We start from the raw sequence: 25,027 nt of genomic DNA on the forward strand, positions 1-25,027 counted from the left end.
ATTATAATATGCATCTTGTATTAGAATTTACAAATTCCAAAGCATTAGATTAAGACGAAAAGCGTCTTTGAATAATAAATATGTTAAATTGTTAGAAAATCTTTCAACTAGTATGTTACATCGATTGTTGAAGATTAAGATTTAATTCAATTTCAAGAACTATCAGAACCTGAATATTGTTTACCACTGATTGACATGTATATCTGAAAAACATATCTGAATGATGGCTAATGGAAATACAATGATCTGAAATGGAATGCCATACTCCAGTGCCATGAACTGAAAACCAATGTCTAAATGGGAAACCGAAAAGATTAAAGTCATTAACTAAAACACTGATAGAAAGTCTCTTCTAAGATTGATTATCAGTATGATAAAGAAAGAATGCAGAGTTGTACGGATTGTAAGTGGGAAACGATTAGTCACCTCATACCTATCAATCAAGCAATGCTTCAATGCAAAGATATTGGAAATACTCATCAACTTGTATTCCGAAAGGTTATACTGAGAAATTATATCGCAAACCTGTAAATGTCAACCCTTTAATTAATTTACAAAATATCTTCGGACAGGAAAACATTTTACAGCTCTGAAAGTAGGCAAAGACCTGTTTGAAGGTCTTCGGTGAATCAACAAAGGGATGCAAATTTACATTAGCTTTATTTAACGAATACTCGGTTTGCATTGAAGAAGAATTTTACGTAAATATTAACAGCAACCCAACGATACAAAATTTGTATTTAGAGTTCATAATACATTAAAAGGCAAACTATAAACCGGCTTGACTCTAGTAAAAAGATATCATCAAACGATCTGTAATCAAAAGCAAACTGGAAGAAGCAAAATGTGAAATGATATAAATAAAGAAACCATTGCAGAGGGTGCTGACAGCTTCCCAAATTTAGGACAGTTATAATTTTAATAATCATATATACCCACACTATACTCATAACTAAGAAGTGGAACATCTTCAGGTTTTGCTAGAAATATCGATCGTTGGCACTTAATTGTTTTCAAAAAGAAAGTAGGTTGATTTTGACATATTGAATGTTTTGTCATGTCAGATTGGCTACATCTATTATGTTTAAAATAAATATTGATGGAGAATTGATTTCTAACTGGCCAAATTTCAGGGCGTAAATGAAAAATGAAATTACTGGTTAAAGTACAGCACAAAAATTTACTAATTATGATTTGTAGTTTTGGTTTAAAAGAATAACTGATTTCAGAATAAGAAATGTATATACAAAACCAATTATATAACGCATTTAATATTATATATAGTATTTCTGTACGCAAGTAGTGCAACGTTTTAGTAGTTTGTCTAAAGTACTAGTAACTAGTGATTAACTTGTCATAGTATGGTTTATTTATGATAAACAACGTCTTTCCTTTATTATATAATTATGAATATGTTTTCAGGTCAGCATTGAAATGGATGTTAATGGTAAAGGGAAATATTACATTCCAGAGGATGGTGCGGCACAGGTGAAATTTTCCAGGTAGGTAAAACTTTTCCTTTATTTTCATCAGAGCTTTACAAAGATGTGCCTGTTTGTTTTACTTGTGTTCAGAGAATTCAAATTGCAAGCGTTGAACTATTTGACAGGTCAAACGTTTCCAACTATTTGCCTTCTATGGGTCTATTTGACCGTAAGCGTGTTTATATTTCGCAGATTTTCCACAGCAGCTTTTTAATGTTATAATATCGCGGGAGTTACGACATTGCGTTTAAAGATATATGTGTTTTATCGTCCTTTGTTTTTTTGTTGCACTTCAGTTTCTGTTGTTTCGTTGTTTTCCTCTTATAGTTGATGTGTTTCCCTCGGTTTTAGTTTATAACCCGGATTTGTATGATCTCAATCGATTTATGACTTTTAAACAACGGTAAACTACTGTTGCCTATATTTACCTATTATATTTAGGGTTGGTGTTAAGATTTAGAATATATATGAAGTAAACTTGAAACAGTATGATTGTGTTTCTGCTTTTTATATTACGATAGTTGACTAAGCCGCGATACTTAATTGTCTGTTGTCTCTATGGGTATAATAAAACACTTACAGACTGGATATTTGTGGAAAAGAAGGTTTATTGTCCTATTTGATATCACAATTTAACTTAGCTTTGTCTCAGGACAATAGTTGCACCTTTTGGTCAATAAAATTACTATTCCACACATACCAAGTCAACACGTATCAAGGTAGATCATAAGTAAATAATTTTTTTAAACAGAATTTTCATATAATTTGCCAAAATAAAGATTAAACTATGCTTTTTGAAACGTATACTCTCGTATCGGTCACCGTGCTATTTTTCAAGTCGTTGGAAATTGCATAAATTTGATTAGTTTGTTTAAGAAATAACGCATTAGTATGCATAAAAAAAATTCTATCTCATAGAATTTTGAAATAAATTATGAGAAGATATGTTTCAAAATATGTTTTAAGAAATAAAAAGAAAACATGGTGTCACCGAACTTGTTTTCTTGCTACAAGTACACATTACAAATTTACCTATTAGCTCAGTATAAATTTTGTACTAAAAGAGTTATCTCCCCTTAAATGGCTCATTTGAAACAAATGATTTCAAAAACCAAAACATTTTAAATTTGTTAAAATATTTTGAATAATACAATAAATTAAGTTTTCTTTATATAAATAAACAGTCCATTAAATTGCGAATCTGTCTCCAAATTTGCAGATCTGGGCAAATTACTAGACCGATTTTGTGCTGTGATTGTACAATCCAAGATGGCGGTACACAATGAATTTACCTTAAATGTATACTGTAAGATGATTTTACCATTTTAATTTTTCTAATTTTGTATCATATGACAAACTTTCTCAACAATGCAGTCCTTAATGTTTTTATTCTAATATTATTAATTTTTTCACTAGATATGGATAGAAATATAAACTACTGGTATTTACTATGAAGAAATTATTTCATTGAAAATCAACAGACTTCGTATTTCTGTTTTTTTTTCAAGACATAATCCGTTAAAAGTAAAATAATAAAAACACCGAATCCCGAGGAAAATCCAAACGGGAAAGTCCCTAACCAAATGACAAAATCAAAGGATAAAACACATCAAACACAAAGTCAAATACATACACCTTTACGATTAACTCTGCTCAGGTATGAGAAGGCTACAACTAATACATACACCATTGCGAGAAACTCTACTTAGATATGAGAAGACTACATCTAGTACACTACCACAATTACTTTTAATCAAAAGGACATTTAGATCAATACTAGTCATGTTGCATTCAAAAGTTTACTTAACCTCAAAAATAATTTATTAGTTGTACAGGCATTTCCCCTGCGTGCCATACCACAATTGTCCGACAAAAGTGTCAGTAATAGTGTTGTCAGTACGACTTGTTATTTTTTATTATCTGCGAACAAATGTCACAATAAACACTTTGAAGCATATCAACCAGCATCCAAGTATTACCATCAATTACTGTAACAGCCCTCACAAGCAGCTTTTGACCATGTATAATTACAATGGCATATGTATTTATCTTCAAATGCTTCCCTTATCTACAGATAATCGCTCTTTTATAGGAAAACAATTTGTCAAAGAGTCTGATTATTTTTTATGATAACGTCGATTTTTTTCGGTCACGTAGATAACACATTGCTTTCTTGTGAGGTACTTTGTGTTGATTGATGTTTTCAAGATATAAGATAATTTAAATCTTACTTATCTAACTTATTGTGAATAATTTTATTTATGTAAAAAAAAAAATATTCGCTGATTTAAAACCTAGCATATCAATGTACTTATTGTGAAATATTTTTATTTATGTTATTAAAAATTATGCTCTAATTTAAAACCTTGCATATCAATGTATATGCTGTTTGATTAGCAATAAATTTAATGGTTTTCATTAACGCTGTCGTGATCTCCTCTGATGTTGAGACTTTATTCACATTATTGGAAAAAATACATAACTTTAGAATTTAATTTATGAATTATGTTGATACTAAGGCTCCTAATTCCTCAAATTTTACATAAGACAATGTCTGTACCAAGTCAGAAATGTGACAGTTGTTATTCATTAGTTTGATGTAGTTGAGGTTTTGATTTTGCCTTGTGTTTACAGAAGTTTTGTATTGAATTTTCCCCGGATTTCGGTATTTTTGTTATTTTTACTTTTTTCAGAAAAAAAATTGACGGTCATAATGCCCTTCACGTGTTTATTTCATGTTTTCGAAATATTTCTCTTTCATCGTTTCCGAAATAATTATATACAGAAAAGTTCTTCGAACGAAAAACATTTATAAAGTTTTAAAGCACTGCATGGGTTGATACTATTGGTGGTTGGCTACCAATATTTGAGGGTGTTGCTAGCTGACAGTTGTTAATGCTTTTATCCTGGGGTGATTTATATTATACTTTTCTTTCATTGTTCGATTATAAATTTAGAAGTTGTCAAGAAAAGAAGATACCACCTCCCTCAAGCAAAGTTTGCCATTTGTTTTTCCTTTTTGTTGAATAACTTTATATGTGTGTATTTTTTGTATGAAAGCGTGCATCGAAGATATACGGTACAAAATATGTGGCCCTTTTATTTGGTACAAATCGGTTGCTTTGCATCTGATTTCTTCTCATTAATATGCATTAAAGCATCCCGCAAACCTACGATTATACTCGAAAATAAAATTAAAACCAAACTGTATTATAAAATATTATTGTATTTAACGCATTTCAAATATACATTACCATAACAATATGTCAAAGAGAAAATTAAAAGAAAATCTACTAGTGAATCCTTATGTAATACACCTAATCGCTATTTATTCCATTCCGGATAAGTTCTAAAATTACTCAACTTTTTCATCCAGTTGAAACTATCTGGGACCCTGTTCAAACAATGCACCATGCAAGATACTTTTTAATGAGACCTGTTTAAACTACCGTAAATACTTCATACAAAATATTTTTTTACTTCAATTTTAATTTCGAAAAAAGTTGATCATACTCTATCAAAGTTTTTTAATGGTCGCTTTCTAAAGTTTTTCCTCCCTCAGCTCACTACTGATGACCTCTATCTTTCGACGGCTTGACCTAAACAGGAAGTTGTGTAAATGACTGATTTTCCCGGATTGGACTAAATAGCGATAAGCTATTACTAGCGAGGTCGTTACATTTGTGTGATTTGCTTTCTAGGTTGAATGCATGACGGTATGACTACATTTGAGTACCAATACATTATTTTGATTACATTAACATACGTAATACCTTGTTATCCTATATATTCCTTTGCTCTATGAATTCGTGTTTTATGTCTGTATGTATAGATGTCATGTAGTGTCTGTATAACACGGAAAATTGCTAATTACTTATACAATTACTAATTACTAATACAATTACTAATTACTTATACAATTACTAATTATTAATACAATTATTAATTACTAATACAATTACTAATTGTGAAGGATTGACAAAATACAGATATAGAGATTAAAAGTTATCTAGTTAATAGTATGTAAAGTTTCAGTTTTAGATAGTGATAAAAAAATTATCTGTAAATTCTTTTATTGTGTTATTCACCATGTTAACGTAGTGTTGTATACTCAATGAAGAGTGGAAATACTATGTGACTTTTCATTAAGAAACTAAATTGTAAAATAACAAGCGTGTACTAAATATATATGCCAATAGTAAAAAAAAACGGATGGTATAATAATTTGGAAAGTATGCTGTAACCCATTTTATGTGATTTATTTTGTGTTTTTGTTATACCTTTTATATCACTATTTTAAAGCTATGTTCTTTTCGTGTATTTTTTCATTTTATAATTATCTAAGTAATAGCCATTAGTATAAAGAAGGGGAAGGTTTAGACCACAAAGACAAGTTATCGGAATATAGATAAGAGTCGACCCAAACAATTCTAGCCATGATGTTTGTATAGATTATATATTCGTCCCTCTTTTATAACATGACCTTTTCCATATTGGCCCTGGTATCATCCCGAGACTCCCATATCGGCCTCGAGGCTTTAGCCGAGGGCCGATATGGGTCGAGGGATGATACCAGGGCCAATATGGAAAAGACATGTTATAATCTTTTTATCACATATTTAATTTCTGCAGAAAAGAGAAACAAAGGTCAATTATAACAATTTAATGAAAGATAAAAGGTAAAATCTTAAACATTTTATCACAAACGTGTCGTTAAGGACACAGTGTTTTAGAATCAGGGCACAATATCAATATGGTTTTTTTGCCCCGGGCAATTTTGAGGTTATTGCATATGCAAAACCAGACGTATTCGTAACAAATATGTGATAAGACCTTTTATTCGGTGTGTAGGAATTTCGTTGCAATGATGAATACTTCTCACCCTACCTTTTCCAGTAACAAAAATAATTTTTGGGTGATTTTGCCATTTTTGACTTTCAACAAATGAAAACATGCTGACAGTATTTTTCTAGAATTTGACTCTCTCAACGATTTATACCATCATATAACCATATTACATTTAAAAACGACGAAAAGATAACAAGAGCTCATACGAAAACTCATTTAAAACAAACCCTGCACTTCGTTTAATATTACACAGAAAACTCGATATTGAAAAACCCAAAATCCCTTTCAGAAACCAAGCACCTGTGCTGTCCAGGAATCAATAGTCAAAAGGACACGTTAATTGACCTATTTATATTGAGCTATTCCCATTGTAGGATGTAGGTTTAAAATAAGCGACGTAAATAAAATTTCTGCACTTTTGCGAAATATATTTCCAACAAATGTCTTGTCTCAGGACACTGACACATTTTATTATGGGGATATTTATGATGTTTTGATTGATTTACCAGAATAAATGTCTGTATCTAAAATGTTACAAACGGCAGTGTACTAGACGCTTTAGACAGCTTGACTTACACTCGATTCCCAGTGGTATTATTTAAAAACACATCAAAGACCCGGATCGAGGCACTGTAACAACCCTGATCGAAGCACTGTAACAAACTATCATTTCCCTTGAGTAAACATCAAAATCAAAACCGTATAAGAAAAACATTTAATTAGAAGAAATAAGCTTAGACAATGACACAAATAATCTAACTTTATTTTTTTATCTTCTGTTAAACCCATTACAGGAAAAATGATGTCATGATTTTCTAACAGATGTCCACAGAACTGAGAATGTAGCTATTAAGTACATTTTAAAATATTTGCTTGTGTCTGCGAATTGCTTCAGCGTAAAATGTATTTTCAATTGTATCTAAATATTGATTTCGTTTTCGAAAAATCAATTGTAATTAATAAAAACATCAAAGATACCATGATAGAAAAAAAATAAACGCTGATCTACAAAATAAACAACATGGTCAAATAAAAATGTAAAAAAAGCGAAACAAAATTCAAAATTTAAAGCATTGAATATCAAAAATTCTGAAAAGTTTTTCTAAATAGAGCTAAGGTCATTCTAATCCTCCGTTTTTCGAAAGTTTTGCATTAACATATAACTTATAATTTTTACAAATAATAATTCATTGTAACAGTTTAGGAGGATTCCAAACACTATTACATGGATGGAATGATACCATGCCTGTATAAAAATGAAATTTGTATGACCCACCTACGATAGTAGAGGGGCATTGTGTTTTCTGGTCTGTGCGTCCGTTCGTCCGTCCGTCTGTCCCGCTTCAGGTTAAAGTTTTTGGTAAATAACATCAGAAAAAGAAATGTAGACAAAACGACATTCCGGTGTATTAAAGTATAAGACGAGTATCTTAATAAGTTTCAGCTAACCATTTGCTATGCAGCTGAGGGTTGACTGTTCTGATAGTGAAATTAGGTTGTTTACCTAGACAAAAATGCGAGTGCAATGTCAGGAAAATCTGCATACGGATATATGTATCAGATTTAAGAACGCGAGTTCTTAATATTGCGATATGCACTCAGTCGCATTATTCGCATAAATAAAAAATTAATTTACTGTAGATTTTGTGTATGCCTTAATTTTTGTTAAATTTATATTTGTTTGGACATACTATAGGTCTTTCGTCAACATTTTAATATATTATAACACCTGACATACAAAATCAAGTTCTAAGTTGAAGAGCACTAGACACAAAATTAAAAAAACCTAAGAAACATGTTATGGTCCAAATCTTATAAGCTATGTTATATGATGTTATGGTGCGATAGCCGAACTTGGAACAAAAACTGCTTTCCTGTCTTGGTCACCAAAGTTCATTTTTACACAAGAAAACAATGTACAAACGAGACAAGTTGCAAAATATTCATAATCAACCATCTAATGTTAACTTCATGTTAAGTCCATGAAAATATGTATCTTATAAAAGATAATCTTAATGTTTTTAATGATTTTTAGAAAGATATCGATCACAAGTAAAACAATAAATACATGGAAGATCTATCAACACAGGTAAAAACTACAAGTCTAAATGTCATTATTCGAAATAAGGCGAAACTACCATGCATCAAAGAAAACTCTGATATAATCTCATTTCATTTTCCCCTTTTCATATGTTAGGACTGGACAAATCATACTTTATGTAAACCAACTCTGAATCAAACAAGGAGTTCACTGAACTACACATAATCGAGATGACAGATTGTCTTCATTGACAACATATTGGTTAATAGGTATAGGAAGATGTGGTATGAGTGCCAATGAGACAACTCTCCATCTAAGTCACAATTTGTAAAAGTAAACCATTATAGGTCAAGTTACTGCCTTCAACACGGGGTCTTGGCTAACACCGAACAACAAGCTATAAAGGGCCCCAAAATTACAAGTGTAAAACCATTCAAACGGGAAAACCAACGGTCTAATCTATATGAAAAAACGAGAAACGAGAAACACGTATAAATTACATGAACAAACGACAACTACTCTACATCAGATTCCTGACTTAGGACAGGTGCAAACATTTGCAACCGGATTAAACGTTTTAATGGTACCAAACCTTCTCCCTTTTTTTGAAACAATAGTATAACATCACAACATAGAAAAACACACGATAAAATATCAATTGGAAGGCTTAACTCAATCAAAAAACGTAAATTAACACACCAAGAACGAATAAATTTGAGATGCGATACCTGAATGCATATACATAGACTGATTGACTCGGGGTTTTGTCAACTTACAGTGGGATCCGACCAATTAACTCACACTCTTATTAAATTTTTAAGATGACTTCACTGATATTAAGTTTGTGAAACAAATGATTCTAATCCTTAAAGTTCGTTACAACTTTTTATTAACTACTTTAACTTTTACTGTCCCTTTGGTGTCTTTCGTCCCTCTTTTTTAACTTTTACTTTCTTTGAACCCCATGATCCATTGATATTTATTGTATATTGAAATATTATAGTAAAATCGACATAGTGTTTACATAGGCCTCGAAACAAGATTCATCATCTTGATGCTAGATAAAGGCAACAGTAGTATACCGCTGTTCGAAAGTCAAAAATTTATTGAGAAAAAACAAATCCGGGTTACAAACTAAAACCAAGGGAAACACATCAGCTATAAGAGGTAAACAACGAATCAACAGTGAACAAAATACAAACTACAATGCAACACAAACAGAAACGATCTATTAGATAACAACTGCCCTTTTCCTGACTTGGTACAGGACATGTTAAGCAAAAATGGTGGGTTGAACGGGGTTTTGTGCAAAATTTACGTTTTACTAAGACAAAGCTAAAATACAATAAGTTATGTCATACATTATAACGTAGCAGAGTTATTATCAAGAACCGCAGATTAAATCATGTTTAGTTACTGAGTTGAAACGTATTAGAGTTATTGATAGAAACCAAAGATTATTTAATGTATAATTATGGAGTTACAAACTAATAGAGTTACTGATAGGAATCTTAGATTATGTAATTAATATTTACCGAGTTAAAACATAACAGAGTTACAGATAGAAAACATAACAGAGTTACAGATAGAAAACATAACAGAGTTACAGATAGAAAACATAACAGAGTTACAGATAGAAAACATAACAGATTTACAGATAGAAAACTCAGAACCGTAGTGATTTTTGGTATTTCAGTCTAATAAACGAAATAAACTTCTAATGAGTTCACAATAAAAAAAAATCATGATGTAGTACTATCATTATAGATACTCGAATAGTAATGGATGTATTCCCATCAACGCGTTTACAGTATAAAAGATTAACAGTAACTGTTGTTTTTGATAGTTTGTTAAACTATTGATAAACTAACTTCCAAGTTTCTGTCATTTCAGGTCAAAACGAGAAGCAAGTAAACTTTGGTGTAAAGAGCGAACTGTCCTAGAGAGGATATTATTTTGTGTAGTATTACTGTGTATAGGAATTATTGGTATTTTATTAGTTTTACATGCCATTACATTACAGGAGAGACGGGGTAAGCTCTTTTTCATCAGTTATATTATCATTTTTTAAAGGATATTAAAAAAAAAAACAAGTTGTAGAAAATTAAATTGGCAATGATTATCCAAACAATTAAACTTCTTTACCATGTTAACAACCTCCTTCCCACCGTTTTAGCGATGTTAAACTGCTGTTATTTTTGACGAAATGTATTACCAACTGCTCCTGATTGAAAGGTTTTATACCGTTGTTCATGATAGATATTATTCTACCCGCTGTGAGTGATTTGAAAATGCATTAAAATATGTTTTAACCACTGATGTTGATAAAAAGAAATGCAAAAGCCAGCTAAGAGATTGTAAAACTTCGAAGTCGAATACAAACTGCCAATGACATACCGAAAAATCAAAACAACAAACAGATTAACACTTATCTACAAATTACAACACAGAAAACTAAACACGAATCCACTTGGAATTTAAAAGCTAACTTGTTATCAGCAACTTACTATCTCAAAAATGTTTTCCGTTTTTACCCTGCATTCGGATCACGAATCAAAACTATCAGACATCCATCAAAATTTTAATCCTTTAATTAGTAACCAATTTAATATAAAACAGAGAATGTCTCGGTAAGTTTAGAAAATTGTTTTAATTTGACCAGTTCGTTTTCCTATCGTGTTAAATGTTACATTTGATGGCATAACTTTTCAATACAAATCATTACGAAGTTTATCATTGATGTTTAAGAAACTTTGATTCGGAGAAGACGTTACTAAGTTGTAAAACTTGTGTCTAATCCATTTGTCCTTTTGAACAATAAAATATGTTAAAACTACAAACTATACTAACTTTGATTTGACATTTTTTTTTAAACATTTTGTATGGTTCTTAACAGGCACTTTGGAAAACTATATATTTTTCTATCTTGATAACTGGGTTTGTATGTTCAAACCTGAAATATGTGGGGTTTTTTTGTTTTTGAATTAGTATTTCCTTTTCAGTTGACGAAAATCAGTTTTATATGAATTTATCTAGTCAAGACAAAAGTGATAAAGGTAAGTCAGAATAAAATAAAAATGAAAAAAACACTTTTGATACACATTTTTGGTAGTCCTGCATTCATTGTTACAAATTGGTTTGTTTTTATAATGATTAAGATTTTAACACAATATTGACTCATGTACCTTTATTTTTGACATTTTTACCTATTACGTCTGTTTGTTTTGTTCACACATCGTTGTCAATATAATGAAATTTGATGCGACTGTCATACTGTTATATTCATGTGTTATGGTAAAGAAAATTAATCACCGCCTTCATTTATTAGATTTGATTTTGTTCAACGTAATCTGTACGATGTTTTACGTTTGAAGTTAGATTCAAAACAAACCGGACATATATATAATATAGTTAATTGCTATAAATAAGTATTGCAATGTGCATTGTGTTTAAATGTAATATCAGTATTTAGTTCTATTATAATCTTTAATCCATCCTAATTCTATCTTATTTTTGAGATATAGTTTTTCAAATGTGACGTCATTTTTGTGCCTTTTCACCACTTCGTATGTGACGTCATTTTTATGACTTTTTGCGTTGAGGCCTGGACTAAGTCGGGTGTGTCTATTTTCTGTGTTGGTCTTTGGTTACTGTTTGCAATAGCATAAATTGTTCTAAATAATAAGGATGTTCTTATCACAAGCAGAAAACCCTGATAAGCCGTATTTGGCACAACCTTTTTCATTTTTTGATCCTCATTGCTGTACAACATTGTACTTTTTTTGACTTTCGAACTTTTTATATCTGGCGTCACTGGTAAGTCTTGTGTGGACGAGGAGCGTTATTTGCGTATTGAATTTTAAACCAGATGCCTTTTGTTATTTATTATTCATGTGTTTCTTTGCATAATACGTTCTCCTATTTATTTGCATTATAGTCCTGTAATATTATGTTGTCATTTTAAAGTTATATTTAACATTGCCATTAAAGTGCGAGGTTTGGCATGCCACAAAACCAGGTTCAACCCACCATTTTTTCCTTTAAAAATGTCCTGTACCAAGTCAGGAATATGGCCATTGTTATATTATAGCTCGTTTCTGTGTGTGTTACATTTTAACGTTGTGTTTCTGTTGTGTCGTTTGTTTTCTCTTTTTTTTGAGTGTGAATTCACATTACTATAAGACGTGTCACGGTACTTATCTATCCCAAAGTCATGTATTTGGTTTTGATGTTATATTTGTTATTCTCATAGGATTTTGTCTAATGCTTAGTCCGTTTCTGTGTGTGTTACATTTTAATGTTGTGTCGTTGTTCTCCTCTTATATTTAATGCGTTTCCCTCAGTTTTAGTTTGTTACCCCGATTTTGTTTTTTGTCCATGGAGTTTTGAACAGCGGTATACTACTGTTGCCTTTATTTACTAATACAAGTGAGAGGTTTAGCTAGCTATTGTTTTAGTTTAACTATTAGTTTTGATCTTTCGCTCGAGCATTTAAGGTAATAGAAAGTTTGGGCTTCAAAAGTCTACATAAATATTGTTTTTAAAAACGTGGAGATACATTGAAAATAATTCTCGATATTCATTGATTGAGGAAACCAAAAAATCCGGACGTGTTCTTAGAGGATTAACAGATACCTATTCCACTAGTGCGATAGGTCTTTTTTCTCATGAAAGAAAAAAGACCTGGGATAGAAATAATTCATGAAAGGTGCCCACGACAAACATATCCGTGACCATTTGTTACATTTATTTACCCTTAACGGTCGAATAAATTTTGATAACATGTTTTATTTAACTAATGCTGGGTTTTTTCTAATCTATACGAAATGAATGCAATTCACTGTCATACAAACGATGGTTTACATGATAAAATGTACTTCTATTTATGCGGTTCCATGTACTGAATGTTTTCATTTCAGTGATATTTTGTAAGATTGCCTTATAAGCCATATAAGCTGGTTTGGCTAGCCTTAAAACCGGTTCAACCCACCATTTAATATTAAATATCCTGTACCAAGTTAAGAACATGGCAGTTGTTATTAAGTAGTCCGTTTTTATCGATGTTTTGATACTTTTTTTGTGTTGCACTTCAGTGTTTCTGTTGTTCCGTTGTTTTCCTTTTATAGTTGGTGTGTTTCCCTCGGTTATAGTTTGTAACACGGATTTTTTTTTTAATCAATCAATTTATGATTTTTTACCAGCGGTAGACTTCTTTTTTCTTTCATTTAATTGCCTTCATTTCGTATAAGTTTTCACACAAAAAAACATTCAATACACATGTTTTCCGATTTAAGAAATAGAAAAAAATATATGTTATGGAAGACATTTTAAAAACACTAAATATTCTGCAATTTTAAAAAAGGAAGACAATTCCAAGTAGAAAGTTTTTAAATCTTTTTCTTGTTATGTTATTGACGAACAAGTCTACGATAAGGAGAAGGAATAACTACAAATTAAATACATATAAAGAGATATATCATCGTCTTGCAATAGAAACCAACCACTAGGAATACTACCATTGCCATTTAGCAACAAAAATGATAAAGATCGTGTATCTCTTTGTTAAAGCGTAAGGGTTTATTAAAAATTGTCATTCCATTATGATTCTTGCTATAAGTCTTCGGTTGTTTGTTCTAATTGTCATTCCATTATGATTCTTGCTATAAGTCTTCGGTTGTTTGGTCTAATGTGGCGCCATCCTTTGTCTTTTGTTTAGAATTATACTATAACACACCTGAGACGTCGTATTGTCTTCTGATAAATTGATCAGTGAATTATGTAAAATGTTTGTAGTACTTTGAGCAGCTGTACAACGTCAGTGCAAAGCAGACCTCGCTAATTCTTTTGGATAACCTGATATTTTTAACAGATATTCATAAAGGGCTTATGGCGTCTGTGAAATTTTTGGAAGGCAGATTTTACATCCATCAACTGGAACACTTGGACTGATAGCTTTCTTGTTAGCACCATCTCTATATTAAATCAAGGATTGGAAATGAAAGTTCTGAAATATCCGGGAAGACATATACACAGGCAAATTTTACTCACATTCATTTCACGTGAATTTAAATTCATGTGAATCTCCCGTGAAATTCACACGAATTTCATCTCAAACGAGCTTATACGTGAAACTCACGTGAAATCAGTTTTTGTGAATTTCACATTAAAATCACGTAAAAAATTTCACGTGAAATTCACATGAATTTTTAAAATAAAGTACTTCAAAGAACATCTAAATTTACAAATTTAATTACAGTCATGAAAAATATAAACAAAAAACAAAAGACAGTAAATTTCACGTAAAATTCATGTGAATCTCAATTCACTTGAAATTCACGTGAGTTTCATGTAAAAGCTCGTTTGAAGTGAATCTCACGTGACATTTTTCATGTGCATGTGAATTTCATGTAAGATTCATGTGAACAAATTTTATCTGTGTACCCCTATGCAGGCGCTGCTGGAATGTGGCTACATAGAAATGTAAGTTTCACAATTGAGAAGCTGAAATATTTTTGTTTTTTTGTTGTGTTAATGTTTGGTCTCATCCGACCCTGATTGTCTATTTGTAGAACATAAAGTAAAGAGTTATTCTACCAGTTTTGTTTATACTTTTCTCATGATGCTCCTGTTAATTATTAGCCTCATATGAATAAATGAACAAGTCGGCAAGAAAAAAGAGCATATTAGTTACAATGTTAAGCCGATTATTGAATTATATGTCCTAATTACGTTACAAATATGTTGCCAATCAAGTTATCAAAAATCTTGATAAGGTCACTTTCAGAGATTTGTTTGCAGCAGAGTAATGTTTTCCTGCAAGAGTTATCAAAGGTACCAGGATTATAATTTAGTACGCAAGACACGCGTTTCGTCTACATAAGACTCATCAGTGACGCTCAGATCAAAATAGTTAAACAACCAATCAAGTTCAAAGTTGAAGAGCATTGAGGACCCAAAATTCCCAAACAAGCACGATTTATCCCTCTTCCTATGTCAAATACTTGTATCTGAGTTGGTCATAACTAACTATTCACAAAACCAGACCAATGCCTTGAAATATGTGTGAAGTTTTGGAATGGGGGAATACTTTTGTAAAGGGTAGAAAAGTCAAATGTTTTAAAAATATTGCAGAAAAAAGCACATATTTTGTAACGGATTTAACATATCTTTAAGTATGCGCATCTGATTTAGGTAGACCCTATAGTATGTAGTTTCATAATAACATAAATGTTCGGCGATATTGAAATTCTGCAACACATGTTTGTTCTTGAAGATTTTAATCTGGAATTAGTTAGGGTTATAAGTCACGAGTTGGTTGCCCGTTATGGAATATCCGTTTCACAGATGATATCTGATATGTTCCGTATGTCGTAACGATAGTCCTGTTCCTTTTATCGTATATGTTATAACATGGGCAACACGACGGGTGCCACATGTAGAGCAGGATCTGCTTACCCTTCCGGAGCACCTGAAATCTCCCAAGTATTTGGAAAGGTTCATGTTGCTAAGTATTTAGTTTTCTATGTTGTTTCCTGTGTATAATTATTTGTCTGTTTGTCTTTTTCTTTTTTTAACCATGGCGTTGTCAGTTAATCTATGAGTTTCACTGTCCCTCTGGTATCTTTCTACCCTGTATTTGACGCATTGGGTTCGGACTGTTATTATCAGCACTACTCCTTTATCAAGGCATTCCAATCATTATATCATATCAACTGGATGATATAAACGACATGAGCAGATGATGTTGCAATGTTGCTACAAAAATGTTGAAATTTTGCATTTGCAAAATTGAAGTTAATTTATTTCTCTTCAATTAACAGAGCTACATGTATGTTGTCAATGTCCAGGGATGAGTAAAACACATCTTTTTCTTACTTTATTGTTTTCCAACGTGAATAATAACAAAAGAGGGTCAAAATTACTGGATTGTAATATTGTATGGACAAAAATCAGAACAAAATATTTAAGAAAATATATTCTGAAATATCACAGTATATTTTCGATAAAATAAAAAAAAAACAAAAAAGGGATACATTCCCAAAGCACCTGTGATGAAATGTGATTGCTTCAATCCGATTTTATTTAAGTGATCACATGCCTAGAACAAACGTCAAGATCAAATCACCATAGCCGTCTGATGTAGAATTTTCAATATTTAAGGCATCGTGATTTAATCTTTTGACAGAAATCGTGTCTGACATGATATTTCTTTTAGCGAGAAAAAAAAATAATAAACCAGTTTACTTGAAATCTTTAATCTTCCATCTGTAATGTTGTAAAGTAAATGAAAAAAAATATTTGATATTTACTTCACCGTAGGATTTTATAAAACAGAATGGCTTGCTTGAAGAATTTTTGATAAACATGTTGATTGTGGTACTTGAGTTAACAATTCTAGACTATTTTCTAGGTTATTCCAGGTGTTCAATTTTCTAGGTTATTCCAGGTATTCAATTTTGTCTGATGCTTGGTCCGTTTCTGTGTGTTAGTTACATTGTAGTGTTTTGTCGTTGTTCTCCTCTTATATTTATGCGTTTCCGTCAGTTTTAGTTTGTTACCCCGATTTTGTTTTTTGTCCATGGATTTATGAGTTTGAACAGCGGTATACTACTGTTGCCTTTATTTCGCAAAGTTGTATTTTATTTTTTCAGAACAAGAAAAAAACGCAAAGATATGCATGACAAGAGATTGTGTGAAAGCAGGTAAATAGTAAAATAGGTGTAATACATTATAAATGAACTCATCATAATTACCAGAATTGATTTTTGTTATGTATTTGCGCCAGACGCACATTTCGTCTATAAAAGACTCGTTAGTGACGCTCGGATATAAAAAAAAAGTTAAAAAGCGAAATAAGGTACAAGTAAAGAGCATGGAGGACAAAAAATCCTAAATGATTTGCAAAATACAACTGGTTATTCTATTTCTAAAGTAGAACTAAACTTAAACATTACAAAAAATAGCATGTTGCAAAATACGAATGCAGATTAAAAAAAGGATCATTAGAAAAGCAAAAATACAATGGATAAGTGGAATTATAACACATAGAAGGCATGTTAGAAAATCTGTATGTAAAAAAAAACACAAAAAAATCAGTGAGAAATAGCTTTTGTGTTCATTGTTCTTTAAATATTTTAAATAAAACAATCGTTTTATCTAATGATGCTGTTGCATGTCAATCAATATTTTCCCAATTTCTGAAGTTAATTTAACAATTACGTACGATGATACTTTAACAGGTACCATGCATAATTTTTGAACCAGTACCAGAAAAAATATATCAAGTGAATCATTATTCTATTTTGTTTTCACTTTACCGATTGTACATATTATTTTTTTTTTAAATTTAGCTTGACCGAATTCGGATAATCTGGAAAATTTATTTTGAAGATGCAATAAGATAATAAAGTATACCTTTTTGGTGTGTCATATTATGTTTCTACTTGGTTATTGTTATGCTATTTTGCTTCCAGCTGCACGAATATTACAGGGAATGAACCCGTCAGCAAATCCTTGTGATGATTTCTATGAATATGCATGTGGTAACTGGAACAAAGTAAACATTATTCCCGATGACAGGTCAAGCTATAATACGTTTGCTAAACTTTTAGATGATCTCCAAGTTATTGTCAAAGGTAAACTCGAATACATTGTTAGTGACTTACAGATTTAAAAAGCAGAAATACAATGTAGTCAGTTTGTCTGTATACGTGTGTATTCTTTTAGTCCTTCAACAATTTTCTATGAACGTAAACATGTCATTTTTCACAGTTTTACAGTAATAGAAACTTAATTTTTAAGGTGAAAATCACCATGTATATATTCTACGTTTAAAATATTACTTGAAATATACTTTTTTGTTCTTTTGGAAAATGTCGTATATGCTGTATTTAGATCCCACGGCCTGAAAATTTGTTTTGCGTGAATACGTATAAAAATTGCGGTTTTTATCCAACGCAATCATAGGTTTAAACGTTCTTTTCAATTTAGATTTGTTAATATGTTTACGTATAGATATCGTAGGCATAATGCAAAACATGTTTAGCCAGTCACAATGGGACTCGTGTCGGATATTGTTTTCGGAAAACCCGATAATATATATTTATCGTCCTTCCCTATGCTTTTATCACTCTGCTCGGTTACTCCGTAATTCTCGTATCAATGCTTCTAAACGATATCAGGCATTATCAGCGACGTCACAATGTGAGAGGAAGAGTTATCAACGACGTCACAATGCGAGAGGAGACGTAATCAGCTTGCTTTTGTCAAGCGAAAACTGTCATAGGAAGAACAAAAAGAAAGAATTTTGGTAAAAACGTATTTAAAAAAAGATAACCGTGAATAACACCGAAGAAACAAAAGAACATGTACTTTTATATGTGTTTTCATATATATGTGACGTCCATGACGTTGGTTTATCAATGTTTTTATGAATATTTCAATTTATGAAAGTTAGAAGCTACAAAAGAAGTTTATATAAATAAAGGCAACAGTAGTATACCGCTGTTAAAAAGTCATAAATTAATTGAAAGAAAACAAATTCGGTTTATTATAAGCAAATAATGCGCAGCTAGTTGGGACCGTGAGTGTTCAACTCAATATTTGTATAATGGCGAACACAATTGCGATAAGGTGTATTGATTCATTTGATAGAGATATAATTCTATTTCAGGGCTGTTAGAGAGGCCTGCATTATCATCTGAATGTGAAGCAGTGAAAAAGGCAAAATATTTATACCACTCATGTATAAATGAGAGTAAGTTAATAGCGAATACAAATTATAAGATAAAACTTTCATAATTCATTTGCACGAGTGCTTTGAAGATTTACACGGGTAGTAAGGTCGTCATATCGAGGGGCGTTTAGTACAGTGATTTTGTCATAGTTTGGTTAAGTTAGACATGGTTGTGTTAAGATTTTTTATTGACATTCAATGACACAATATAAAAATTTTGATTTTTCGCCATAGGAACCTTTGAAAATAAATTCAAGCTGGTCATTATCTTTTTTTTTTTTATTGCTAATATATTAGTACATTAGGTTATTTCTTTACTGTCTGTTACATCCAATATTTCGTTATGGTATAAATCTGCCCTCAATTATTCCGAAAAAAAACCTACATTTGCACACAATGTAAGATTACAGAAAAATCGATGTCATGGTTTAGTTCATTAGTGTCATGGTTTAGTTCATGTTCGACATGGTTCAGTTATGAGATTCCTGTCGTGAATGATGAAAAGGTTACGATAAAAATAAACAGACATTATGTACAACTACTAAAATACTGTTTAACAATATTTTCGCTGATACTTTTTATCGTGTTAAACCCATTCAATCCTATTTTGAGTCAATATAGTGTCGTTATTTTCTTATCTTGTTGTTTTGTTCCCAGACAATATAGGACTGTATGGTGTCCTCTCGATATCGTTTGTATAATTTTATAGTTGAGTTATTGTTTAATGGACGGTATCATTTATAAGTAGGCGGACCCTGCCGGAGACTCCAATATGATAACATTCATACCATCCTTTGATATTTAATTATTTCGTTATTATAGGACAATTTTGGTTCTCTAAGAACTCCCAGAACGCTTAAATGTTTTTTAGGGGCTTCATTGATAATATAGATGATGTGCATCGATGTTTTACTAACAGATTCACCATTTATTCGTTCTTTGTCGCTTAAACAATTCGTCAACTAATATCCGAAAAATTGATTCTTCCATCATTATCACCATTTTTCTGTGTTAACAATCACAAGCCACTTAAAAATAACTTAAAAATAACTAATTACACTCTCATCCTATCAACTATCCTACGTTGTTCAATATAATTTGCTACACTTGAACTATTTTACTAACTTGCTACACTTGAAACGATTCCATATTCCCAGTTACTAGTCTTCAATCACTTATACACCTTTCTTTGGTACTGTTACGAACTACGAGTTTCATTGAGAAGTATATATCCGTCAAATCAAATGCTGTACGTCCTGAATATTGATATCTTGACTTGCCTATTTGTTTAAACACTTAGTGATCCAGCTATTAATCTACTCCAAGAGTTACCTTGACTAGACTATTTGTTTTTGCACTAATTGACGAAAGAGGTGTAGATCCAGCTTTTGATCCACTACAAGAGTTATCTTGACTTGACTATTTGTTTTAGCACTAATTGACGAGAGGGGTATTGATCCAGCTTATGATCTACTAGAAGAGCTAGGTGGTTGGCCTGTGACGGAGAAAGAAGCCACGTGGTCAGAAGAAAATTTTAATCTTATTGATTTGATGGTGAAGCTGAGATTTTATAATAATAAAATTTTGGTAGACCAGTGGGTCAGTGCAGACGATAAAAACTCAGAAGTCAATGTAATTCAGGTAATGCTAGCACCTAAATAGCCATAGTTCATGACAAGAACATGCAAAGTTGGTATCAACAAATAATAATTAGAGAGAGTTGGTAGTAATGCTGTAATCACAGAATTTGCAAGTGTCTCCATGAATGTAAAAAGGTATAGGCGGATGACCAGTATGCATTATCAGTACAATTATTTTTCAAAGTCATAACATCATAACCAGGTAAAAATCACGTATTTTATCGAAGTGACAATGACTCAGTAGTACTAATATAAGTAACAAAGAAGTTCACAAATCAATTTCATGTATCATATGTACAAATTATGTCTCGTCGGTAACGTTCTAAATCAATTTTTATCAAACAATGCTTTTAAAATGTAACAGTTGATCACCTAAACTATCAATTTCAGATTGATCAACCTGATTTAGGAATGCCCTCACGGGAATATTACTTGAAAGGCTTAGACGATCCTATTGTCCAAATGTATCACCGATTTGCTGTAAATGTAGCTGTGATGTTAGGTGCAAATAAAACAGCGGCAGAATTGGAAATGAGAGATATGGTGCAACTTGAGGTCGAATTAGCAAATGTATGTCTTTATCTAATGCGTTATTTTTAATTTATTGAAGAAGATTATATGCATTAAATCATTTTCGATAAATTGTTGGAATATTTAAACCAGTGTTTAGATTTTGTTTTAATAATATTTTCAGGTTAAAATTTGCTTCCTTTGTTTATAAATAAAATATCTAGTAGAAATACAATGTTTTGTAGCTTTTATTTCAAATTACAGTCAAAATTTGTACCAATAAACCACTCTATTGAGACTACAAAAGCCGTCTCTTTATACAAGTAGTATTTAGATTACGGTTCACACATTCGACCAGAAGGAAACTTTTGCTTGCATAATTTTTACGTGTAATATAAATGAATTAATTGTATTTGCCTCATAAGTACATTCATAAAAAGAATTATGAATTTAAATATTTAATCCATTCTTGTATTTATATGTTCTATCTTCCCCCCATTGTATTGTACATCACAAAATCATGTGTTTTTCTTTTACAAAGTCCAGACTCATCCATTTAAAAAATCTAAAATAACGTCAAAAATGTCTCAAATTTGTAAAATGTATAACTTGCATTTGGTTTTATAGTAGGCTTTGTTTTTATTAAACTGTGCAATATTTTTGTCAGGTAACAGTTCCACAAGACAAAAGGCGAGACAGTGAACTTCTATACAACAAAATGAATATAAGTACATTGCAACAAACTGTACCTCGTGTAAGATCATTTATCTTTAGACATCTAGCATGCTTATTGAAAAATCATGTTTCTTTGGAATGAAATTGTACTGTTAAAAGATGATAAAAAGAAAGCATCGTTCCATTCGGTAACTTTTGTCGAAATATGTTCGAAATATGTTAAATCATATCAACTTTACCCAAATGAAGATTAGGTTGCAAAACTCTTGTGAATTGTGTTTAATTCCTTTCATTTCTAAAAAAAATAACATGTCATAATTTTAATCAAATGATTCATCTTAGCTACACAAGGGTTTCTATCTATTTGACTCCTGTTTAAGTTTTTGATATGATTAGAATCATTTTAAACTGTTTGTTCTGATTCATTCACCGTATCAAACCATGACAAAAAAACTACTCTAGCAGCTTCCTATAGTGATGAAAGATGAACGATATTCTTTATTTTCTATATTTCTTGTCATCAATTAAATTTTACAAATTTATCAGTTTTATATCTGGGAAAGAACACCATATAACTTAAGCTAATGAAGCATATGTTATAGGCAAAAACGATCTCAAGAAAAATATATTGTTTTCTGTTCATTTGTAGTTTGATTGGTTAAGATACCTACAAGAAGTGTTCAAGCCTGTCAACAAATCTATAACGTCAGCAGAAGAAGTTGTCGTTTACGCACCAACATATTTGTCAGATATGGTAGATATTGTCGACAAGGCCAGTAGCAGGTAACTCAATATAAGGAGTGAAGCTCGGTTTGGGGGGGAGGGCTGTAATACTTAATTAAAAGGGGTTGTAACTATGGTTCTGTTACCCTATCCTTTTCTAATTATTAAGATATTAAAATTGTAAACCTTTTCATATATTACGTAGATAACAATGTTACCTTAAATTCTCCCTCGCCATGCTCGTCCAAATTTAAAACATTTCTTAACTAAATCATTGGTATAATAAATAAAACAAAACTCTAGATATAGGTTTAGTTGCTTGCAGTAACTTTTTCCTTTATATAAGCAATGTTTAATAACATTTTAAACCAACATATAAGTACAAACACATATGTCCAATACATTTAAATGGACTGAAATAAAACTAGGTATTATAATCATATAGTTTTCAATTCTTTTGACACAATAAACTGCAAACTGTCGCAGTTACTGTCAGCACTTTCTATGAAATGACACCCACAAATTTTCTTTATATAATATAACGGAACCCCACCTTTTAAACCGCCAAAGTATTTCACGTGCATATATTACCCATTTATATGTATAACCAAAACAAGAACTAGTTATACAACTACTCCACTAACCAGTTTTGAACTATAACACAGGGGAAAATCCAAGTCTAAACGAAAAGAAATTTAATTTTCCCATATTGGTTGAGTTTCATGTTGTGTAAGGAAAAGTGGAAATTTAAGGCCAAGATTCTTTATGTTATACTGTCTTGACTTTTGACAGTGCAACAATGACAGGGCTTTTCATTGGAATTTAATTGACCTGATATATATTTCCGATAGTTTTTTCTCACCTATTTACATATTTTGAAGCTGGAAATGTGACATATTCCAGCAGCACGTCCTATCACCTGGTATATAATATGCAATGAAATGATATGATGGTCACACCATGCTCGTTTTGCATAGGATATGATGTTACTACGTCTCTAATTCGGTTATACAGAGTTAAACAAAGGAATTGATACAAAGAATGTTTCAGTTTTGAATATTGATGTATATTCACCAAATGTAATCTTAAGGCAACATATTCTCGAATTTTCATATAGTCAGAATGTCCGTATATATTTTGCTCCCCATCCTGACGTGTTTTCGATTTAAAAACCATTCAAGCCGAACAACTCTTGGTTACGTTTATAAGCAACCAATCAGAACTAACTGTTGTTAGCGATAGTTCAAAACGGTGAGCCGTAGTGTAGGGATTAACGCATCGGACTACTAATACAAATTAAAGTATCCTGGCTCGATCCCCGTTTCGGGGAGACATTTTCAGTGACTCAATTTTTGACACCACTTGAGAGCATGGTCTTGAAGATCGATGATAATCCGTCGGCAGGGGACAATAAATGGCTGACCCGTGTTAAGTGAGTGAACAAAATATCTTGCACGTAAAAGACATCGATTTCTAAATCGCTCCAAGGCAGCACTCGCACTCTCAAAGTGGAAAAGATTAATATAAGTTTCAATAGCTTGTTTCCCAATCCCCTATAAATATGTTTAAACTCAAATGACTTGTTTTTATTGACTGAAAGTAAAAGATGGAACCATGATAAGAGATAAAACTAGTTCAGAGATACTTACCGATTATGTTAAATTATCAAAATAAAATGTCAAGTGATTTATTCTCTGTATAAGCAATAATCCTTAAAATAACCACAGCAAGCTTAGTTCAGTAACTTTTATCATACCCTTTTTATTTTTTGTTTTGATTTGTAAATTGTATATTTAAAACTGATTCCACTGTAAAAAAAACCCTCATTTTCCATTAAAACTTTTTTTTTATTTGTAGGACATTAACAAATTATTTAATATGGAGGATAATGATGAATCGAATAACAAATCTACCAGCAATATATAGAAATGTTCAAAAGGAATATCAAAAGGTAATGACAATGAAGTTTCTAGTTAAAGGTCATATAACTGAAACACAAAATTTCAAAAGGCATACCAAGAGGTAATATCACATTAGTATCTAGTCAAAAATGAATATCAAACGGTAATATCACTCCACTTCCAAGTTGCAAAATGGATACCAAAACGTAATAATACTTAACCACCAAGTATCAAAGGGAATACCAAAAAGTAAACTTATACATAGAAATTTGCTGGGGTATACAGGGAGGGTTTAGATCTCTCAAAACATGTTCCACCCCAACGCATTGATGCGCCTGTCCCAAGTCAGGAGCCTCTGGCCTTTGTCTTATATGTTTTGTAATTTCAGTTCATTTATATGTTTTGGAGCTTATTATGACGTCCTATTTCACTGAACTAGTACACATTTGTATTTAGGATCAATCTGAAGC

The 25,027-nt window shown here is 31.4% G+C and overlaps 1 protein-coding gene across 1 annotated transcript in view; it reads left to right on the top strand.

The window, feature by feature from the left end:
* The first annotated feature begins 1,426 nt into the window (after positions 1 to 1,426).
* LOC143057379 (neprilysin-1-like) overlaps positions 1,427 to 25,027 on the top strand; it is a 34,640-nt gene continuing 11,039 nt past the window's right edge. Inside the window, exons 1-10 of the mRNA XM_076230685.1 lie at positions 1,427 to 1,502; positions 10,267 to 10,406; positions 11,376 to 11,429; positions 17,847 to 18,008; positions 19,046 to 19,129; positions 20,541 to 20,749; positions 21,139 to 21,318; positions 21,926 to 22,012; positions 22,583 to 22,716; positions 24,514 to 24,607. Of these exons, the coding sequence (XP_076086800.1) occupies positions 1,435 to 1,502; positions 10,267 to 10,406; positions 11,376 to 11,429; positions 17,847 to 18,008; positions 19,046 to 19,129; positions 20,541 to 20,749; positions 21,139 to 21,318; positions 21,926 to 22,012; positions 22,583 to 22,716; positions 24,514 to 24,607 (1,212 nt within the window). The 5' untranslated portion in view covers positions 1,427 to 1,434. The remainder of the gene's footprint in view (positions 1,503 to 10,266; positions 10,407 to 11,375; positions 11,430 to 17,846; positions 18,009 to 19,045; positions 19,130 to 20,540; positions 20,750 to 21,138; positions 21,319 to 21,925; positions 22,013 to 22,582; positions 22,717 to 24,513; positions 24,608 to 25,027) is intronic.

This window comes from Mytilus galloprovincialis, chromosome 13 (genome assembly GCF_965363235.1).
Source record: "Mytilus galloprovincialis chromosome 13, xbMytGall1.hap1.1, whole genome shotgun sequence".
NCBI classification, from domain to species: Eukaryota; Metazoa; Mollusca; class Bivalvia; order Mytilida; family Mytilidae; genus Mytilus; species Mytilus galloprovincialis.